Source organism: Paroedura picta, chromosome 5, assembly GCF_049243985.1.
Source record: "Paroedura picta isolate Pp20150507F chromosome 5, Ppicta_v3.0, whole genome shotgun sequence".
Taxonomy (NCBI): Eukaryota; Metazoa; Chordata; class Lepidosauria; order Squamata; family Gekkonidae; genus Paroedura; species Paroedura picta.
In genome coordinates, this window is record NC_135373.1 from 59,507,550 (window position 1) to 59,524,054 (window position 16,505).

General features: G+C 39.5%; 1 protein-coding gene across 6 annotated transcripts in view; it reads left to right on the forward strand.

Moving 5' to 3' along the window:
• GRAMD4 (GRAM domain containing 4) overlaps positions 1–12,518 on the forward strand; it is an 87,703-nt gene extending 75,185 nt beyond the window's left edge. For all 6 annotated transcript variants that reach the window (XM_077338239.1, XM_077338240.1, XM_077338237.1 and 3 more), the window contains 5 exons: positions 3,111–3,258; positions 3,751–3,844; positions 4,418–4,502; positions 5,724–5,792; positions 8,275–12,518. In XM_077338239.1, coding sequence (XP_077194354.1) covers positions 3,111–3,258; positions 3,751–3,844; positions 4,418–4,502; positions 5,724–5,792; positions 8,275–8,376 — 498 coding nt within the window. In that variant the 3' untranslated portion in view covers positions 8,377–12,518. The remainder of the gene's footprint in view (positions 1–3,110; positions 3,259–3,750; positions 3,845–4,417; positions 4,503–5,723; positions 5,793–8,274) is intronic.
• The last annotated feature ends 3,987 nt before the right edge of the window (positions 12,519–16,505 follow it).

Genomic DNA, 16,505 nt, shown 5'->3' on the forward strand with positions numbered 1-16,505 from the left:
AGTTTCAGTCAATTCATTCTTTATTCTATATATATGATACAGTAAAGCAGAGTTCACTTTTTTCTTTTGTCACTGTCACATTTGTGTTTGTTTGTTTTTTCTTTTCCTGCTAGCTGTCAGGGCATGAAAAGGTATGGATCTTAGCGTGGAACAATTTCTTTCAATTTGATCATTTTGTGCTCATAATGAGCGAGTGCCTTTTTTCTGTGTGTGTGTGTATTGTGTTAACTGTTAAATTTATTTTTGTTTTTATATGTATATATTTAAATAGATTTGTTTTGAATGTTGATTCTCATGCACACTTGTTATTCCTAGTTAGACATTCACTAGGAGTGGGGGTGGGTGGGTGTTGGGTTTCTGCTGGCAGTTTAATCCTGAATTGTGTTTTGTGTTTTGTAAATTTTGAGTATTTAATCAGAGGAATTCCTTGGTGTGCTTGGAGACATTTTGTTTTAAATTTCAGTTCCTTTTGCCAAAAATGCTTTATGCTTAGCGACTGTGCAGCTGTGATATAAACCAGGGGTAGTCAACCTGTGGTCCTCCAGATGTTCATGGACTACAGTTCCCACGAGCCCCTGCCAGCGTTTGCTGGCAGGGGCTCATGGGAATTGTAGTCCATGAACATCTGGAGGACCACAGGTTGACTACCCCTGATATAAACCATTGTCTGGAATACTTGAGGGTATTCCCAAACACTTCAGAATATTTTCCTTGAGTATTCTCTAACACTTTTGGTTTCTAGTAGGCTACTATACTCCAATATCTAACTCCTTTCTGTTGAAAAACCAGTACTCGTCATGAGTTTTTAACTGACTCTCAATTCTTTAAAGGCAGTTTCTCACCACACAAGATCAGGGATCTTTCTGCCTTTCAGAGCTAACTCCCTGTTTGACTGGGTAGGGGATTTCTTCTCTCACTAGCTCTACCCCACTTTCTTTGGCCTGAATGGGAGTCTTTTCATATTTCCCAAACTTCCTTGCCAACTTTTCCCCAGTTCTCCTGTCTATGTTAAACTATTCTCAGTCAGGCCTGATTTCTAAACTGTTAGTACTTGACTTTCATCAGCTAGGGCTGAAATCAGACTGAATCCTTCTCAACATCTAGTTAAGAAGACATTCTCTGCTCAACCGCTGCTAACCATTCAGATTGCTTGTAGCAGTCTGTCACTCAAGGCTCTCTGGTTCTGTAAAGAATTTAATTTAAGATTTATTTAATACAGCACTTCTGGAAGACAACTTAGTTGACACAAACAAAACTATGGGAATTGTAACCCTTCACAGTTTACACAGCACTTCTAAGCTTTTAAAAGTGCAGTCGGTCACAAGGTGCTATGTTTTACAGTGTTAAAGCTAAGCAGATCTTGGCTTGACTGGTGCCTGGTTTGACCATGAAGTCCTTGTATTCTGCTCTGTTCTTCTCAGAAGGACAGATGGGCATATTAAATACATGAGAGTCTGACTCCTGTTGTTCAGTCATGCAGTGCTCTTGCCAGTCAGCTGTTACTAGAAACAACTGTGTGTAATATCTATATACTTTTAGCTACCCATGGTTACCAGCTGTGGATATCTAAATCCATGGATTGGGGCCACATGGCGGATAAAGAGATTTATCTGCACCCTTGGGGAACTCCTCAGGTTTGCAGAAAAACCTGAAAATTATAAAAGCACATGGGGTTAAATCCCCCCCCCAATAAAAAAATGAAGTAGCTTGCATAGATAAAGTGTCTCATCAGTCGGCAATGGGATGAGAGCTATGCTGAGTTTGGTGGTAACACACCCCAGAAGTCCTTCCAACATTTTCTCTAACTCAGTTGCTGCACCAGAGGATATGGATTGCTGCTCTGGGCCTGGCAGCAGCAGAGGCCTACAACAGCCATGGTGGCCTTAGCAGCAGTGCCAAAAAATGCTGCCTGCTCCAACATGACCACAGAGGATGCCAGTTGCTGCTCCAGAGTCAGAACGGCAGCCAGCATCCTCCACCACCACTTCTGGGCCTGCTGTGGCTGGGCTGGAGCAACTGCCAGTGTGCTCCTCTGCCGCTTCAGGCCCGGAGCAGTGGCCGGCAGCCTCCAAAGGGAGTCGGTGGCAGTGCAGGGAGGGATTCCCCCCTGTCATAAGTATCATGGGTTCATACTTAGTAATTCTGGTTTTTTTAGCTTGGTGAGAAAGATTTTGGGTTTTTCTAATTTCCAAAGGTTATAAATTAAAGGCATTGTATATAGGGGTGTATGCAGTTTTCCTCTTCATGGTTTTCCTTCAACCTAGGAGCCACAAGTTGGAGGAATAATCCTTAGACTGGAGTCAAATTTGAGTCAAAAGTAAAGTTGGAATGTAATTTACTAAATGTATAAACTTTGATTACTGGAATGGTAGGATCGGGGTAGCATCGACCCCACTGGTTAGGATTCGCTATAGGTATGAACACTTCTGACCACCTCATGGATTGTCCCTGATGCTCTGGAGTGTCCCTGATGCTTGTGGGAAGGACACTTGAGCAACAGTCAGAAGGGAGGAGCTGTAATATTTCTGTGTGTGATTCTTTGAAAATTAGCCAACATTAATAGAATTGCCGAGGGTCGGACACAACTGAATGGATAACATCATCATCAATAATATAATTAAGCAGTATAGTTCTACTGAAACGATATTATTTCATACTACACATACCACATTTTTTTACCATCTTGGCTTGTAGCATTTGTTTCCATTGATGGAATGGCATTTTCCAGTTACTCAAGTAACTGGAAAAATAGCATGTCTGTCTTTTATGATGTGTTAGCATTCAAAAGGCAAAGGCTTGTGGCCCTTTAAAAAAAAAACTGTATGTGAGAACATTTCAACAACTATTTTTTCCTCACCTGCAGTAAGAAATGGTATAGTCTGTGCCACAATTTGGCATATGTAGTTTGACTAATACTTGGCCTTATGTGGAGATTCTGCTCCCAGACATGGCAGCCCTGTGTGAAAAAACTGAACTGGGCCATACATTTGCCCAACTCAGGGCTCGTTCTGAAGAATACAGGCAAGATATTTTCTAAGAAAGATGCATAAAGTTCTCTGTCTCTCTTGTGACTTGAGCATTGATGTATATTTGGTTTCATTTGCTTTCAGCTTCAGACGACAGCCTCAAGAAGCTACGCAGGTGCCAGTGCCCCCACCGGAGTCAACAGAGATGAGGACAGTAACCGTTTCCATACCACTAAGAGAGGCAACTTCCATGAAGTCTTTAACCTGTCGGAAAATGAGCGCCCTTTGGCAGGTATAGACACAGATGGAAATGCTGGTCTAGCCTGTGAGCAGAAGTGAATTTATGAAGACTGATTTCCAGCACAGCATTATTCTGAACTGTGCTGTAACGTTATCTGCTGTCAGGTTTTATGGGCTGGAGGTCAAATTAATTTTTTATCTGACATCCGGAAAGTTCTCTGTGCGAACCTGATGCCCTTAGCCTGACTTGCCTTTTGTAGTCGCATGAATTTGAGAGGGAAGGAAAAGTGCATAATCCAGTCAGAGGAAGTAATTTAATCCAGTACTTGAAACAAATATTTTACTGTTGAGAAAAGCTTTTTTTAATGCCCTTTGGTCACTGGTTTCAGAGAAATTAATTGCAGAAGAACATCTTACACTTCCAGTTTTTTTTCTGTTTTCTGAAAATTTCTCATTTCTGGGGTTTTGTCTGCTGACTTGAAGGCCTGCATCTTGATTTTTAACCATGTGTATGAAGAATAATGTCACTGTATTTCTTTGGCAGTGTGTGAAAATGGCTGGCGTTGCTGTTTGATTAACAGAGACAGGAAGATGCCTACGGACTACATCAGAAATGGAGTCCTTTATGTTACAGAAAAGTATGTCCTTTGCATAGCTTACACAGGGGTGCTGAGGTCAGGAGGATAAAGTAACTAGGGAATGCTGCTGTTTAAGATTCTCCACAACTGTATTCTGCTGTTGAGTAAAATTATTCTGCAGTACCCTGGGCTGAGACCTAGTTTTTAATTGCAGCAGAATTGCAAGGCATTGTTTTAACAAAACTTAAATACATTGTGGCTTTTAATGGAGAAGGAACTTTGTTCATATCTAAAGTTCAAACTATCCAAAATAGTTTTCCTGATGAAAAAAAGCCAAGGGATTCTTTTTGGGGAGGAATTTTAAAATGGCCAACTTCTGTTGTATTTTGTGGGTATGAACATGCATACGCTAAATATACAGGTATAATCTCAGTATAACATAAAATATTTATGGAATTAAATGTTTAACTCAATCTGAAAAAAATGAGTTTATGATTACTAACTCAGAAGTTTAATTTTTCAAACATTGTGGAACTGTTTCTAGTATTGAGAAGTGAAAACTCAATAAAGAGTTAAATAATTTGGCTTTCAGATAGTCACAGCACATAAATTCCTTTTTTCCCTCATTTTCAGTTACTTATGTTTTGAAAGCTCGAAATCCGGTTCCTCTAAAAGAAATAAGGTTATAAAACTCTCAGATATAACAGATATTCAAAAGGTAGGTCCATGATCTTATGGTCTTTTCATGATAACAGTTTTCATTCTTCCTGGGTTGGAGGGAAGAAAAACTACTACCACTGCATGGTTAAGGCCTCCTCTTAAAATACGTATATTGAGTAATGACTGTTCAAAAGTTTTGGTAGCACAAATAGATCTGACCTTGCCACATCATGCCCTTGTAGATCCACTGGTAAAGCTCTCCTTGTATTCAGTGGACTTGAAAAGTTTTTAACTAAAAGAAAGAAAGAAAAGTTCTTAACTGTGGCTGGAATAAGGGGCCTCCTCCCATTATTATCAAAGTCTAACTAACTTTAGGTTTTATTTTGGCAGCTTAGATAAATAAGCTCTGAACAGTGGTCCCTGGTTGAATATATTATTGTGCTTATTGGCAAATCAGATGCAAACGACTGCAGGCAGAGTGTCTGCCTGTGGGCCATCAAGAATATCTAATGAATTAATATTTATTTGGCATTCGACAACATCTACTCTTCTTTCTTTTTGAGCAGTGGGGGAGAATCTGTATTCATCAATGCTCAGTCAGTGGTTCTCAGTCTTTTGTTTCTTGGGTCCCACTAGTCACTCTGCCAAAAAACGTAGATCTTACCATGATAGAAATAAATGGCCACTTTTTCTGAGAAGGACATTTATATGTTTACAGGCATTCTGTTATTACTACTAGAATGTTTGTTTGTTTATTACATTTGTACAACACCCTCTCGTAAGGCTCAAGGCGTTTCACATAGAATGTAAACAAGAACAATACATCAAATTCAGTGATTATAATGAATGAAGGTAACAGTAATAATAATAATTACAATAAATGGAGAAATAACATTCTAACAGGGTAAACAGTTTAACAGGTCCATAGTTGGTCAGAACCGTCATATGGGTTCAGAGAGGGAGACCACAGTTGGATAATCTGCCACAGGTAGGGTCAGCAGGAGGTAGAGCATGGCACACTTGCAGGTGGACATGGGGATTGAAGGGGAGCGGAGTTTCAGTAGTGGTTATGAAATCTTAGGAGCTAATTACCTCACTGAATACATTTCTCTGACCTTTATAAATTCCTCTATCCTATTTTACTTAAGTGTCCTGACCACTGAAACCACGATTCCTTGTCAGAGTGATTATTTTTTTCCAGTATCAGCCCTGGATAGACTTGAGCTTTTAGGCATTGCCTTCACTCATCCTAATGTCTCCCTTCCCTCTTTGTTTTTAGTACAAAGTCCTTTCGGTTCTCCCAGGATCTGGGATGGGTATTGCAGTCTCAACGCCATCTACACAGAAAGTAAGTAAGCAAACAGAAAAGCCTGGTCTGTATTACTAAACATTATGGTTTTGACTATGCCTTTTTGCTGAGAAGTATTGATGATATTTGCTTTTGTTTTCTGAGCACTTAAAGTATAGCTAGATTTTAAAGGTTTAATTGTAGTGCCTCCTGGGTAATGGTTCTCATAATGTGCTGCATCTATTCCTGCTATCCCCTCATCTGTGCATAGTACACCTGAAGTTCTGTAGCTGCTTGACTTGAATGAGAATTGGCAATATCTTTGCTGTGTGAATTTCAGCATAAATTTTTGCTCCATAAGAAAGTACTTGAAACTAGGTGGAGAGCACTATTGAACTGAATATAGTACTATGTACTACCTTCTGGAAGCATACTTAATGCAGCAGCTTCTAGAGTTATGCAGTGATACCAGGTATATGAATAGGATATTTGAATTCAGATTCCACAGTTACTCCTACAGATTATATTTCAGGATGGCTGCTGTTTACTGTTCATAACTAGAAGCACCCATTTAAGAAATGCAAGGTCAGAAGAAATGAATGTTAACATTTTTGTAAAGTGAGATGATAGCCTTTTACGGTCCTAATAAACGCGTGTAGAAATTCAGGTCTCAGGAATACTTAAAGAGTATTGACATTGACCTTGGCCTTGACATTGACCTTTTCTGCAGTCAAGAAAAAATCCATTTAAGCATTCTTAAAGTCCTGGGAAATAACAAAAGCTTTACATAAAATATGATTCTTAAGAGTAGAGCCAAATCTTCAGATCACCAAATGTGGTTTTGTGAATCTTCAGAAACCATTATTTCCCCCCTCCCTGGAAGGCAATTCACAGTTGTCCAGTGAGGAACCTCGGGATTCAAGTCTGTCTTTCTCCTCCATTCCAGCCTCCAGTGGTGTCGCCATAGATATGCATTCACTCTGCTAACCACCTGCCTCTCCTTCTGCCTGAACCCGTCTCCCCTCTGTATTCTCCCCTCTGTTTTTTTTATTTTGATCATGATCATGTTACAACGTACATTCAAAACAGTAATAGCACCCACTATTAGGGAACACTCCAGAATGTTATCCTATGTAGTTTTTGATCTTTCTCTTCCATTAATATGAGAAAGAGAAATTTTCCTTCAAGAGGGAACCTATGTCAGCAGTTGTTTGGAGTTGTAAGGCTGCCAAGAACTAGATTCCTCCCCCTGTCTTCCCCTCCGGCATCTAAATGCACTTTCATAATTTAAGGAGCTAATGGGCACTTAATATTTTCATCACATTCCCTGCCACCAGAACTCCATGCTATTTAAAGAGACATGCCTGAAGTTGTAGCTTTCCTGTTTTCTAGGTAGATAGTACTATGAAACAGGTAGTTGGTTCACAGAATATTGCTTTATTGCTGAGCTCAGATTTGAAATTCTGTTAGGCAAATGTTCAATTTCTAAAAGTTGATTTCATGTTACCTTACTGTTCTTAACTTTTGTGCTGACAAACAGTTGTGTCATGGGGGCCAACATGCTTTGTCTTCACATATGTGTCAACACAAGACATCCCCACCCTGTGCTTGTGTGATTTGGGTGTCATGAGAATCTAGGGATGGGGTGGGTGGGTTGCACAGGAGAGGAACAAAAAGCAACTAGAATGCAAAATGGTGCTTCACGCAAGGGGGCTCACAACCTGCAAGCATCTACATGCTAAATTATTGTACATTATTGCACACGTAGAAGCTGAAAAAAGGAGGGCTTGATAAGAGACAACACTGCCTACTCTTCCAAAGAAAGTGCAAAATGCATGTGATGCATGCAGTCTTGAGCTGTGATGGAAAAAAATCATAGATGCTGAATGCCAGGTGCAATTTTGGATTCTAAATTTAGCACCTGATGTGGTGGGAAAAAAAAACAGACAAGCCCTGAACTGCAGAAGAGGCCGTAGTGTGCAAATGCTGTCTTCTGGATTGGAGAATAAAGTGCCCCATCCTAACAATAAAGGCAGCTCTCTAGATCACTACAGGCTCCTTTAAATATTTCTGAAGTCGAGTGTTACTTTTCCTGATAAATTCATTATTTTTTTCCTAACCTTCTTTCCCGTTGCACTTCCATCTGTGTTTTTGCTGATATGTACCACAGCATAAAGGAATTTTTATTGATGGGTTCGAAATAAGTGGAGCATGGGTTTTAATTTTGTTAATTCTTTTATTGTTTATGTGTGTGTGATTTGAGAAACATCAATACTATTCTAATCATGTTCTGTGTAAATACAGAAATTATTTAAAATAGTTATAATTTTCTTTAATATTTGTATATTCCATTGGAATTATGTGTTTTAACACAAAATCACAGTATGTCCGTCATCACAGTATGTCCATCAGAGAAGTGTGGTCACTTGGGGCAGGAGTCTTTTCATAGTAGCAGCATGCTGTACAGATAACATCCTACAGGAGCTAAAGAAGTCTTTGTAGTTTGGGAGCTGTTAACCTTGCTGTTTTCTGTCTTTCAAAGCCTTTAGTGTTTGGTGCCATGGTACACAGAGACGAAGCTTTCGAGACCATTTTCAGCCAGTATATGAAGATAACCTCTGCAGCATCCTCCAGTGAAAGCTAGTACATCACCACGGCTGGTTCTCCTGGGGGACTTCCTTTTTAAAAATTTGGTTTACTCTGTTGGTTGTGGGGGGGGGGGAAGGTGGAACACCCTTCATCGATTCTGCAATAATTTCCTTCATTGCACATACCTTGCGTTACATAAACGTATTTTATATATGCCTTCATGTTTTTGTTTTTTTAAAGCTTTTGTAAAAAAACAAAAAAGGAAAAAAGAAAGTGCTATAATCACTCTTCGCCTTGCACATTAAGCACTTTTAATGTTTATTTACTGGCATTTAAAAAAAGAAAAAGCTTAGGGAGGTATTTGGCACAAGTAGCTGGAGGGCAGACCATGAGAGATGCCTTGTTCAGCCCTGGAATTCCAGGATGTGTGGGTACATTCTGCTCTTCCTCTGCTGTCAGTCCTGCACACAGCTGTATGCGTACAAGTCTACTTGTGGCATTCATGTATGCATAACTGAACAGTGGATTACTGTCTGACATTTGAAAACAAGCAAATGTGCTTTTGAAGGTCACTCTCTAATCTAATCACTGTATAAATAATATTAGTTGAAGGTATGAGCATCAGTAGTTACGCTTCAGACAAACTTTCTTACTAACTATTGTACCTTTTCAAATGATATCTTGCTGGATAAGGCGAAGCTGTTGTTCTTCCTGCTGGCTGGGTTTCTGGCATGGCAAATTCTGTGGTACTTCTGTGAGGGAAAAGTTTATAATCTTAAATTTGGTCATCTTTGACCACAGGATATGTGAGGCCAGTGGTATTTCTGGAATATTTAGGAGTGCTTTTTGGTAGGAGGTTTGTAAGAAGGAATCACTCCTTAGCACAATGAGAACAGGGTATGTTCCTTCCCCTCCACCCATCTTGTATACCCCATAATAAAGGTGCATTGCTTATGTAACAAATGAGGTTACTGTTTCAATCTGGAGCAATTTTCATTGTGAATCTTTAAAGACCTTTTTTAAAATATAGAACAGTAAGACTACTTTCACAGGTTTGCCGAAATCAGTTTTTCTTCAAATAAATTCAATACCACAAATATACTAATGAAAACTTGTATATTGTGTGTACTACTAAAGGCTTGCCTCAAAAGTCTTCTGTACGAGATTCTGTGAAATCCATTATCAGACCTTCACAGCATTTTTGAAAGGCAAACAGCAGATATTTAGGACCCTGGCGTTATACTGAGGCTCTGATGTTGGGTGAAGGAAAGATATTAACTCCTCACATACAAAACCATATAGTGTTGTTGGCTTTTTAAAAGACAAAAAAAAATTGGGGCTTTGTCCCCGGTCCTTCCAGGGCTAAACACAGCCATTCATTGATAGTTTTGATTGGTGAAAAACAAGTGGATGCTGAACAGTTAAACTTCTGTTCCCTTGTGCTGTGGCTCTGATCCATATTATTTTCTCTTTAAAAGATGTTTGCAAGATCCAGTGATGAAATTCACAGCATCCTATCTAATTGGGCATCTTGAGTTTAGGTTACTACAGCAAACTAGCACTTTTAGAATGTCCATGTTTATAACTTCCTCTGCTATTTTATTTCCATGATGCACCTGATACATACATGCTAGTTCTTCCATTTACTTGTTATTGGAGATTTTTTTCAGCTTTTACTCCTCTTTTTACTGTAACAAACACTCTACATGAAAGTCATTATCGAGAAAACACAATCCAGAGCTTTAGTAGCTAACAACATGTTACTCGCCAGTGTGTATAATTGAGCCTCAACAGCCTTTAAAAAAAAATGACTGCTGTGGGTGGAGAAATAGTGCATAAATCTTCCTCAGTATGCCATTTTCCTATTGCTATTCACCCACTTCCAGTTCAACCGCTTCTCCTCCTTGGAGGGAAGCTTCTGTTTACTTCTTGAAGTTGCAGGGAAAATAGGTTTTAGAAGTAGAATTTAGGAGGAGAACTATCCATTAGGGAAAAGATTGACCACTTTCCCATTCTAAGTGGCCCTGTTTCCAGGGCTACTCCTTTAAAATATGTAACCATCCATTTAACCTTGTTAGAAGCAGATGTCATAGAAAAATGGGATTCTGTGTACTTTTAGTTCATTCTTGTCAGTATCCCTCAAATGTATGGTCTTGAAGGAATAAATAATAAATACATATGTAAAGTAATTCTGAAAAAAACTTTACATGTAAATTTGTATGTACTGAAAGAATCCCTTGTCCAAAGGACTTAAACAAGATTAGTCATTTTTAATTGTTTATCTGAATCTACAACTGATTGTATGAATAGAAAAAAGTTTGTAGAGTAGCAAATGTATAAATTTCAGTAACCTTGGCAAAACAATTCCTTTTAAGTAATAGGGCCTCTTATTTATAAGCATTTTTAGATAAATTGGGTGAAGGTATTTGGGACAGTAGTGAATAAGCCTGACACTGCCTTTTAAAAAATAGGTTTATCAGACATCAACCCAGCAGATAAACAAGGTAGTTGATTAAAATCAGAGTCCAGTAGTACATTTAAGACCAACTGGACTCTGCTTTTATTGTGCTACTTCAGACCAACACAGCTACCCATTTGAAGGTAGTTGATTATTGATAAATAAGCAGTATATTAATGTTCTGTATAACACAAGTCAAAATCATTGCACATTGAGTTTGAGTGTTTTGTGTTTTTTGGAAGGAGTGCTGAGTGTTCATGAGATTCTCATTTTTAAAGAACCAATTATATTTTTTACGGAGTGAACAGTTTTTTTCCTATTTTTGTATCGTTTTTTTCAAATTTAATTTTTACCATCACTCTGATCCTAAGAATACCGGTTCTGGTGTAACTAGGTAATGACACATATTACTTCCTCCCTTACCAACTGGCTAAAGTTTTGTTTTAGAATGTGATTCCTTGAAATCCTTCCTAGCTCTGACATGATGATAATGTCACAACACATGACTGCTTGTATTTTCAGAAGGGTAGTACTATCAGCAAAGACAAGATTCTGGATACGTAAGAGATTATTCTCCTCCCCCATATTTCGAATTGTTCAGAATAATCTACACACATAACAATGCAGACATTAAAACAGAATTATTGACAAAGAAAATACATTACAAACTTTGATGTAATAGTGGCTTGTTCCAACATCAAGTGAGTTATCAGGATTTTTAAAGAGCAAGTAACAGGTATATCTGCACATAGTTTTGAAAAGTTCAAGTGTCTGTGGGCATGAAGAACTGCTGCAAAAGTTACAGCTGTTGTGTGATAATACCCTTAATTCCAGTGCTCCAAAAATAACTTGTGGACCTCTCTGCTTTTTCTTTCCTATATTTTAAAATGTTTTAACATTCATCATATTCTGTGTTTATGTAACCATTCTCATGTAGAGTCTGAATTCATCTCCTGATCTGGAATTTGCAGTATGATGCTACTGAACGTAAGTTCAGTAGAGCTACTTCAATGTGAAGTGTCATTTTTTCAACATTTTTAAAAAAAAACAGAATTCTTTTATATATTTGCTGTGTATATGTGTTATTCTGATAACACCTGTGGCTTATTGGTGAATTCTTTGTATTTAATTGAATAACTTCTTTACTGGAAGTGGAGTGGTCAAGTTTGACATCCTTTTGCAGCAATCAAGGAAGATGAAAACTGATCACATGTAATGGTTCCCCCTTTAAACTTCCAGATACAGAAGTCACATTATGTGTAAGTACCCTCTTACTTTTGTGAGGCAAAATTTGATTATTGGTGAGTAATGTAGCAACACCACACACACACACACACACACACACACACACACACAGCCAGCAAAGCCAGTTCATGATTTCTGCAGACCAAAGCTGTGCAGAAAATGGAAATATAACCATTGCAAACCCTTAAACAAACCTGGTAGTTTATAATGAAGGATGTACATTTTTGGCAGATGTTTTATTTCTGCTACTAATCACTAAACTAGAATGGATGTGAAATAATTTTTATGTCTGAAGTTTGAGTCTATATTTTGAAGTTGTAAATAGTTCATTAGAAGTGTAACTTTTGTTCATTAAGAGACTTGTACTGTATGAAAAAAATTTGCCCTGTACATTTTTTAAGAGAATCTTGTTTGTTTTAAAAATCAGGGGAAGGGATCTTGGTATAAATTATAACTTTTATTTAAATAAACCCTAAAAATGCTTCATGCTACAACGTGTGTCCATATTTCATTATTCAATGTGAATAGCTAGTTTTGTCTATGATGCCTTAAACCTGTGGTATTTAACTTTCTAGGAATAGACAACCTTTCAGAGGTATTTGGCTGCAGCCTCAATATGATAATTGCCTAATAGGGTTGCCAAAAATCTGAGACAAATGTGATACTTCCAGGTGTATGTCCAAAACCTGAAAACTTTTAGAGCTGTTTGGCTGAAGAAGAGGCTGAGGACCCAGCCACACTTGCTGTTAGAGCTAGTAGAAGGCTGGGATCTCTGAAAGGAATATTGTGAGCTCCTTCCTCAGGGGCAAGATAGCTTGGGATGGGATCCAAAGAATAAAGCACAGCTGTGATCAAATTTACATCCGGGGCATTGACACCTACCCTGGTTGCATTTCCAGGAAAGCCACCCAATGAGGTCATGTTTGAATGGGGTTTTTCCTTTGCTAGAGTTGGGCTGGGGTTTTAGAATCATAAAATCATAGAATCATAGAGTTGGAAGGGGCCATACAGGCCATCTAGTCCAACCCTTTGCTCAACGCAGGATCAGCCCTAAGCATCCTAAAGCATCCAAGAAAAGTGTGTATCCAGTGTGTATCCTAAAGCATCCAAGAAAAGTGTGTATCCTTTGCTTGAAGACTGCCAGTGAGGGAGAGCTCACCACCTCCTTAGGCAGCCTATTTCACTGCTGAACTGGGCCAATAGTTACCAGCCAAATTTTATCACTGAGGTGGTCCCAGTGGGCAAGTTCGTTATGTGATGCCCGTTTTTGAAGGGCCTCATTGTATTCAATAGCGGGGGCATCGCCTGCCGCCTACCAAGACTTAAGGACATTTCTCATGTGATTCGTGAGATGCCAGCCATATTCTGGATACACATAGGCAGCCAGGCTTCGGTATGCAGTATAGCCTATGAGCCAGTTTTGAAATGAGTGTTCCGGTCTGGCCCTGAAGGATGCTTTTTTCTCTTGCCTGGGACCTGTTTTGCCAGTGTCACCCTCTGGCTTGAGAAGGGGAAAATATCCACAAAATATACATCAAGGACCCATTTGCAAAACTTTTGTGGCAAACAAATACCAATAGGGTATCCATCAATTAAAACATCCCTGTGGACCTGGTGTTATAACATTTTGGAATACAGATGGTTGGCCTGACATAGATGGGGGAGGGTGGCTCAGGCAGAAACCTGAATGAGGGATTAGATGGGGGTGGGCTTTAGATGGTAGAAGTGTGACCTTGGTCTCAACCAAATACCTGGTGGAAGAGTGCTGCTTTACAGGTCTTGTAGAGATTTTGAAGTTCTGTAAAGACCCGGGTCTCAGTCAGCAATTCATTCCACCCGGCTGGAGCCAGGGCCAAAAACGCCTTGGCTCTGTTGAGGAGCACTTATCTGGGACCGGGAACCAGCAACATGTTGAAATTAGCAGAACAAGGTGCTCTTCAGGGGTTGTATATGAAGAGACGGACCATATAAGGTCCTGACCATGTAAGGCCTTAAAGGTTAAACACCCAGCCCTTACTTGTCAACAGCCAGAATCTGTTTGTCACTGGCTAAGCAGCTGTTTGGCTATAAATATAGAAGCCAACACCTTGCAAGGAATATTGCACCTTGTGTTTTTTTTTCAGAGGTTTTTTTTTCCCTTTCTGGTGAGAGAAAAGATGCTAAAAGGAATTTGGAATATGTAGTCTCTGAGACATTAAAAAAAAAAAAAGATTCTACCCAAGTGTGCTTATTTCAGCCAGTGATATTTTTGCTATGAAGCCCAGCATCGTAAGAGATTGCTATAGGAAATTTGAAGGGAAGGCTCTCTAGAGAATCATTTCTGTCTCTGAGATAGAGCTCATGCTTCATATAAATGAAACCCACAGAAAAGCTGGATCAGAGGGCAACTAGAAGGCAGGAATTAAGTGCTTCTCTGTGACTGTAATATGTTTGAATGCTTAACCAGAACACAAAATAAACTCAGTGAAAATCTGAGGCAGAGACACCCAGAGATTCCTTATAATTTTTTGTGGAATTTCTTTTGGCCCTATTTTAATATTGTGCATACTGAACAGTAAGACTATAAAACATTACTTTAGGTTAAGTTAGCTCATTGAGTCAGGACTGTGATGCATGTGAACTGTGAAAGAGAAACCTTCCCCATTCAATCCTGTTGGGGTTGAACCCATCAAATATGGGTTGGATCCTGTGTATGTATGCTAATGAAGGTATGTTCCTTGAGTAGAAAGAACCTTCTGATGCAAGGTTCCCAGAAGATAATTTGCGGAACCTCTTCCGGATCCAATCCATGGATTCCCAACCAGGACTCCATGAGAGCTCCCCAAGGGCATTTCACCTATATCCTGCCTTAATAGACTCAGCCACTCATCTGGTTCTCTCCACCTGCCCCTCCATCTTAAAATTTCCCTCCTTTCCCAGTAGCCTCCACCTATGAAATTGTATGATGTCACAGTTCTCTGCCTCATTTTCTCCTCAGCTCTTTACAGGCTTATTTTTGATCTACTTCTTACCTTCAGTTATATTATTTATTTTCTTATTTATATCCCAGCTTTTTCCACAGTGGGGACCAAAAATCCAGAAGATTCCTGGTGTGCTCTGGGTCTTGGGGGAAGAAGAGAGGCCTGCTGCAACCTAGTGTGCAGACATGGCCTGGTGCTAGGCTAAGCCAGGCCCTTGATGAGTTTCAAGGTTTGGGAGGCAGTTGAGGGCTTAGTGAACTCTGGGGCTTGGGGGGGGGAGCAGTGGGCCCTAACTGGGCCTAGTACTTGGTCATGGCTAACTGCTACACCACACTGGCTTTCATAGGGTGGCTGCTGTTGAAACAGAAGCAGGCAATCAGGCCTAGCTGAATGATGCAGGTTGGGTTATATCCAGTCACCCAGAGTTTGCTTCCTAGGGTAGTGTTTCTATTGGAATTACAATCAGCAACTAATTTGGTGCAGTCAGCTTTGAAGGGCTGTTGTTAAGCTATTAAAGCAGCTAAGCTGTATCTGTGTGCTTACTAGTGGCATCAAGTGATCATTGGTGAGGTCGCAGTGAAAAAACCTGGGAACTCAGGCTCTGGAACTGCCGCACTTTTGGACTAATGAGATTGTCTAACTGAAACAACCAAAGGCATTATTGAAGTGAGTGATACGTTACTAAACAGACACCTTAATGCTGCTCTCCCATGATACAGGAGGGACAATCTACTTGCCACAATTGAAATTCTAAAACCAGGTTGGGCCTTTGTATGCCAGCCACTGCACTGAACATAATTCTTAGCTCACTTCTGGGCAGTTTCACTGGTGTCACATGGACAGAAATTGATGCACAAAAAACTGGGGGCACTCCTTCCATTTATTTGAGTAACTAGTGAGCAAGCTGGGGCATCTGGAAGCATTTTTTTCTTGCTACCCTTTCTCCACTAATGAATAAATATAGATGTGAACTTTGCAGATAGCTCCAGGAATGATTGCCGGCACATGCTGGGAGCTGGTTAATTGCCTCGCTATTAATGTGAAATATGAGTCCAGTAGCTCTTCTTCTGATAGGGAATCTTGACATCAGCCAAAATGAAGAGCGCTCTTAAAATGAACAAGAGTTGCCTGAAAATAGCTGCTATAAATGGAACCAGTAAATAAGTGGGTCTTGAGATGCATTTATAAATACTTGAGCCGTTGGGCATCTGTTGCAATGATTTTTTAAAAAGTCCTAATAATCCAAAGCAATCTAATGAAGGAGTAACACCGAGAAGGTTTATAACCAGCTACTATAACTATAGGCCTTGTATTCTGTGAACGGGGAGAACCATGTATGCTGCCTTGAGCTACTTGGAAAAAGAGTGGAATAAAAATGAGTTAGGTATTTATGGCCAAATACCAGAGATAATGTAGTAGCTTCTGTAGTTTTCTTTGCATGAGAAATTAAGAGCCCCACTGATCATAGCAAATGTCCACATCTTGTTTCCTCAGAGTTGTTGACCAGATGTTTCTAGAAGT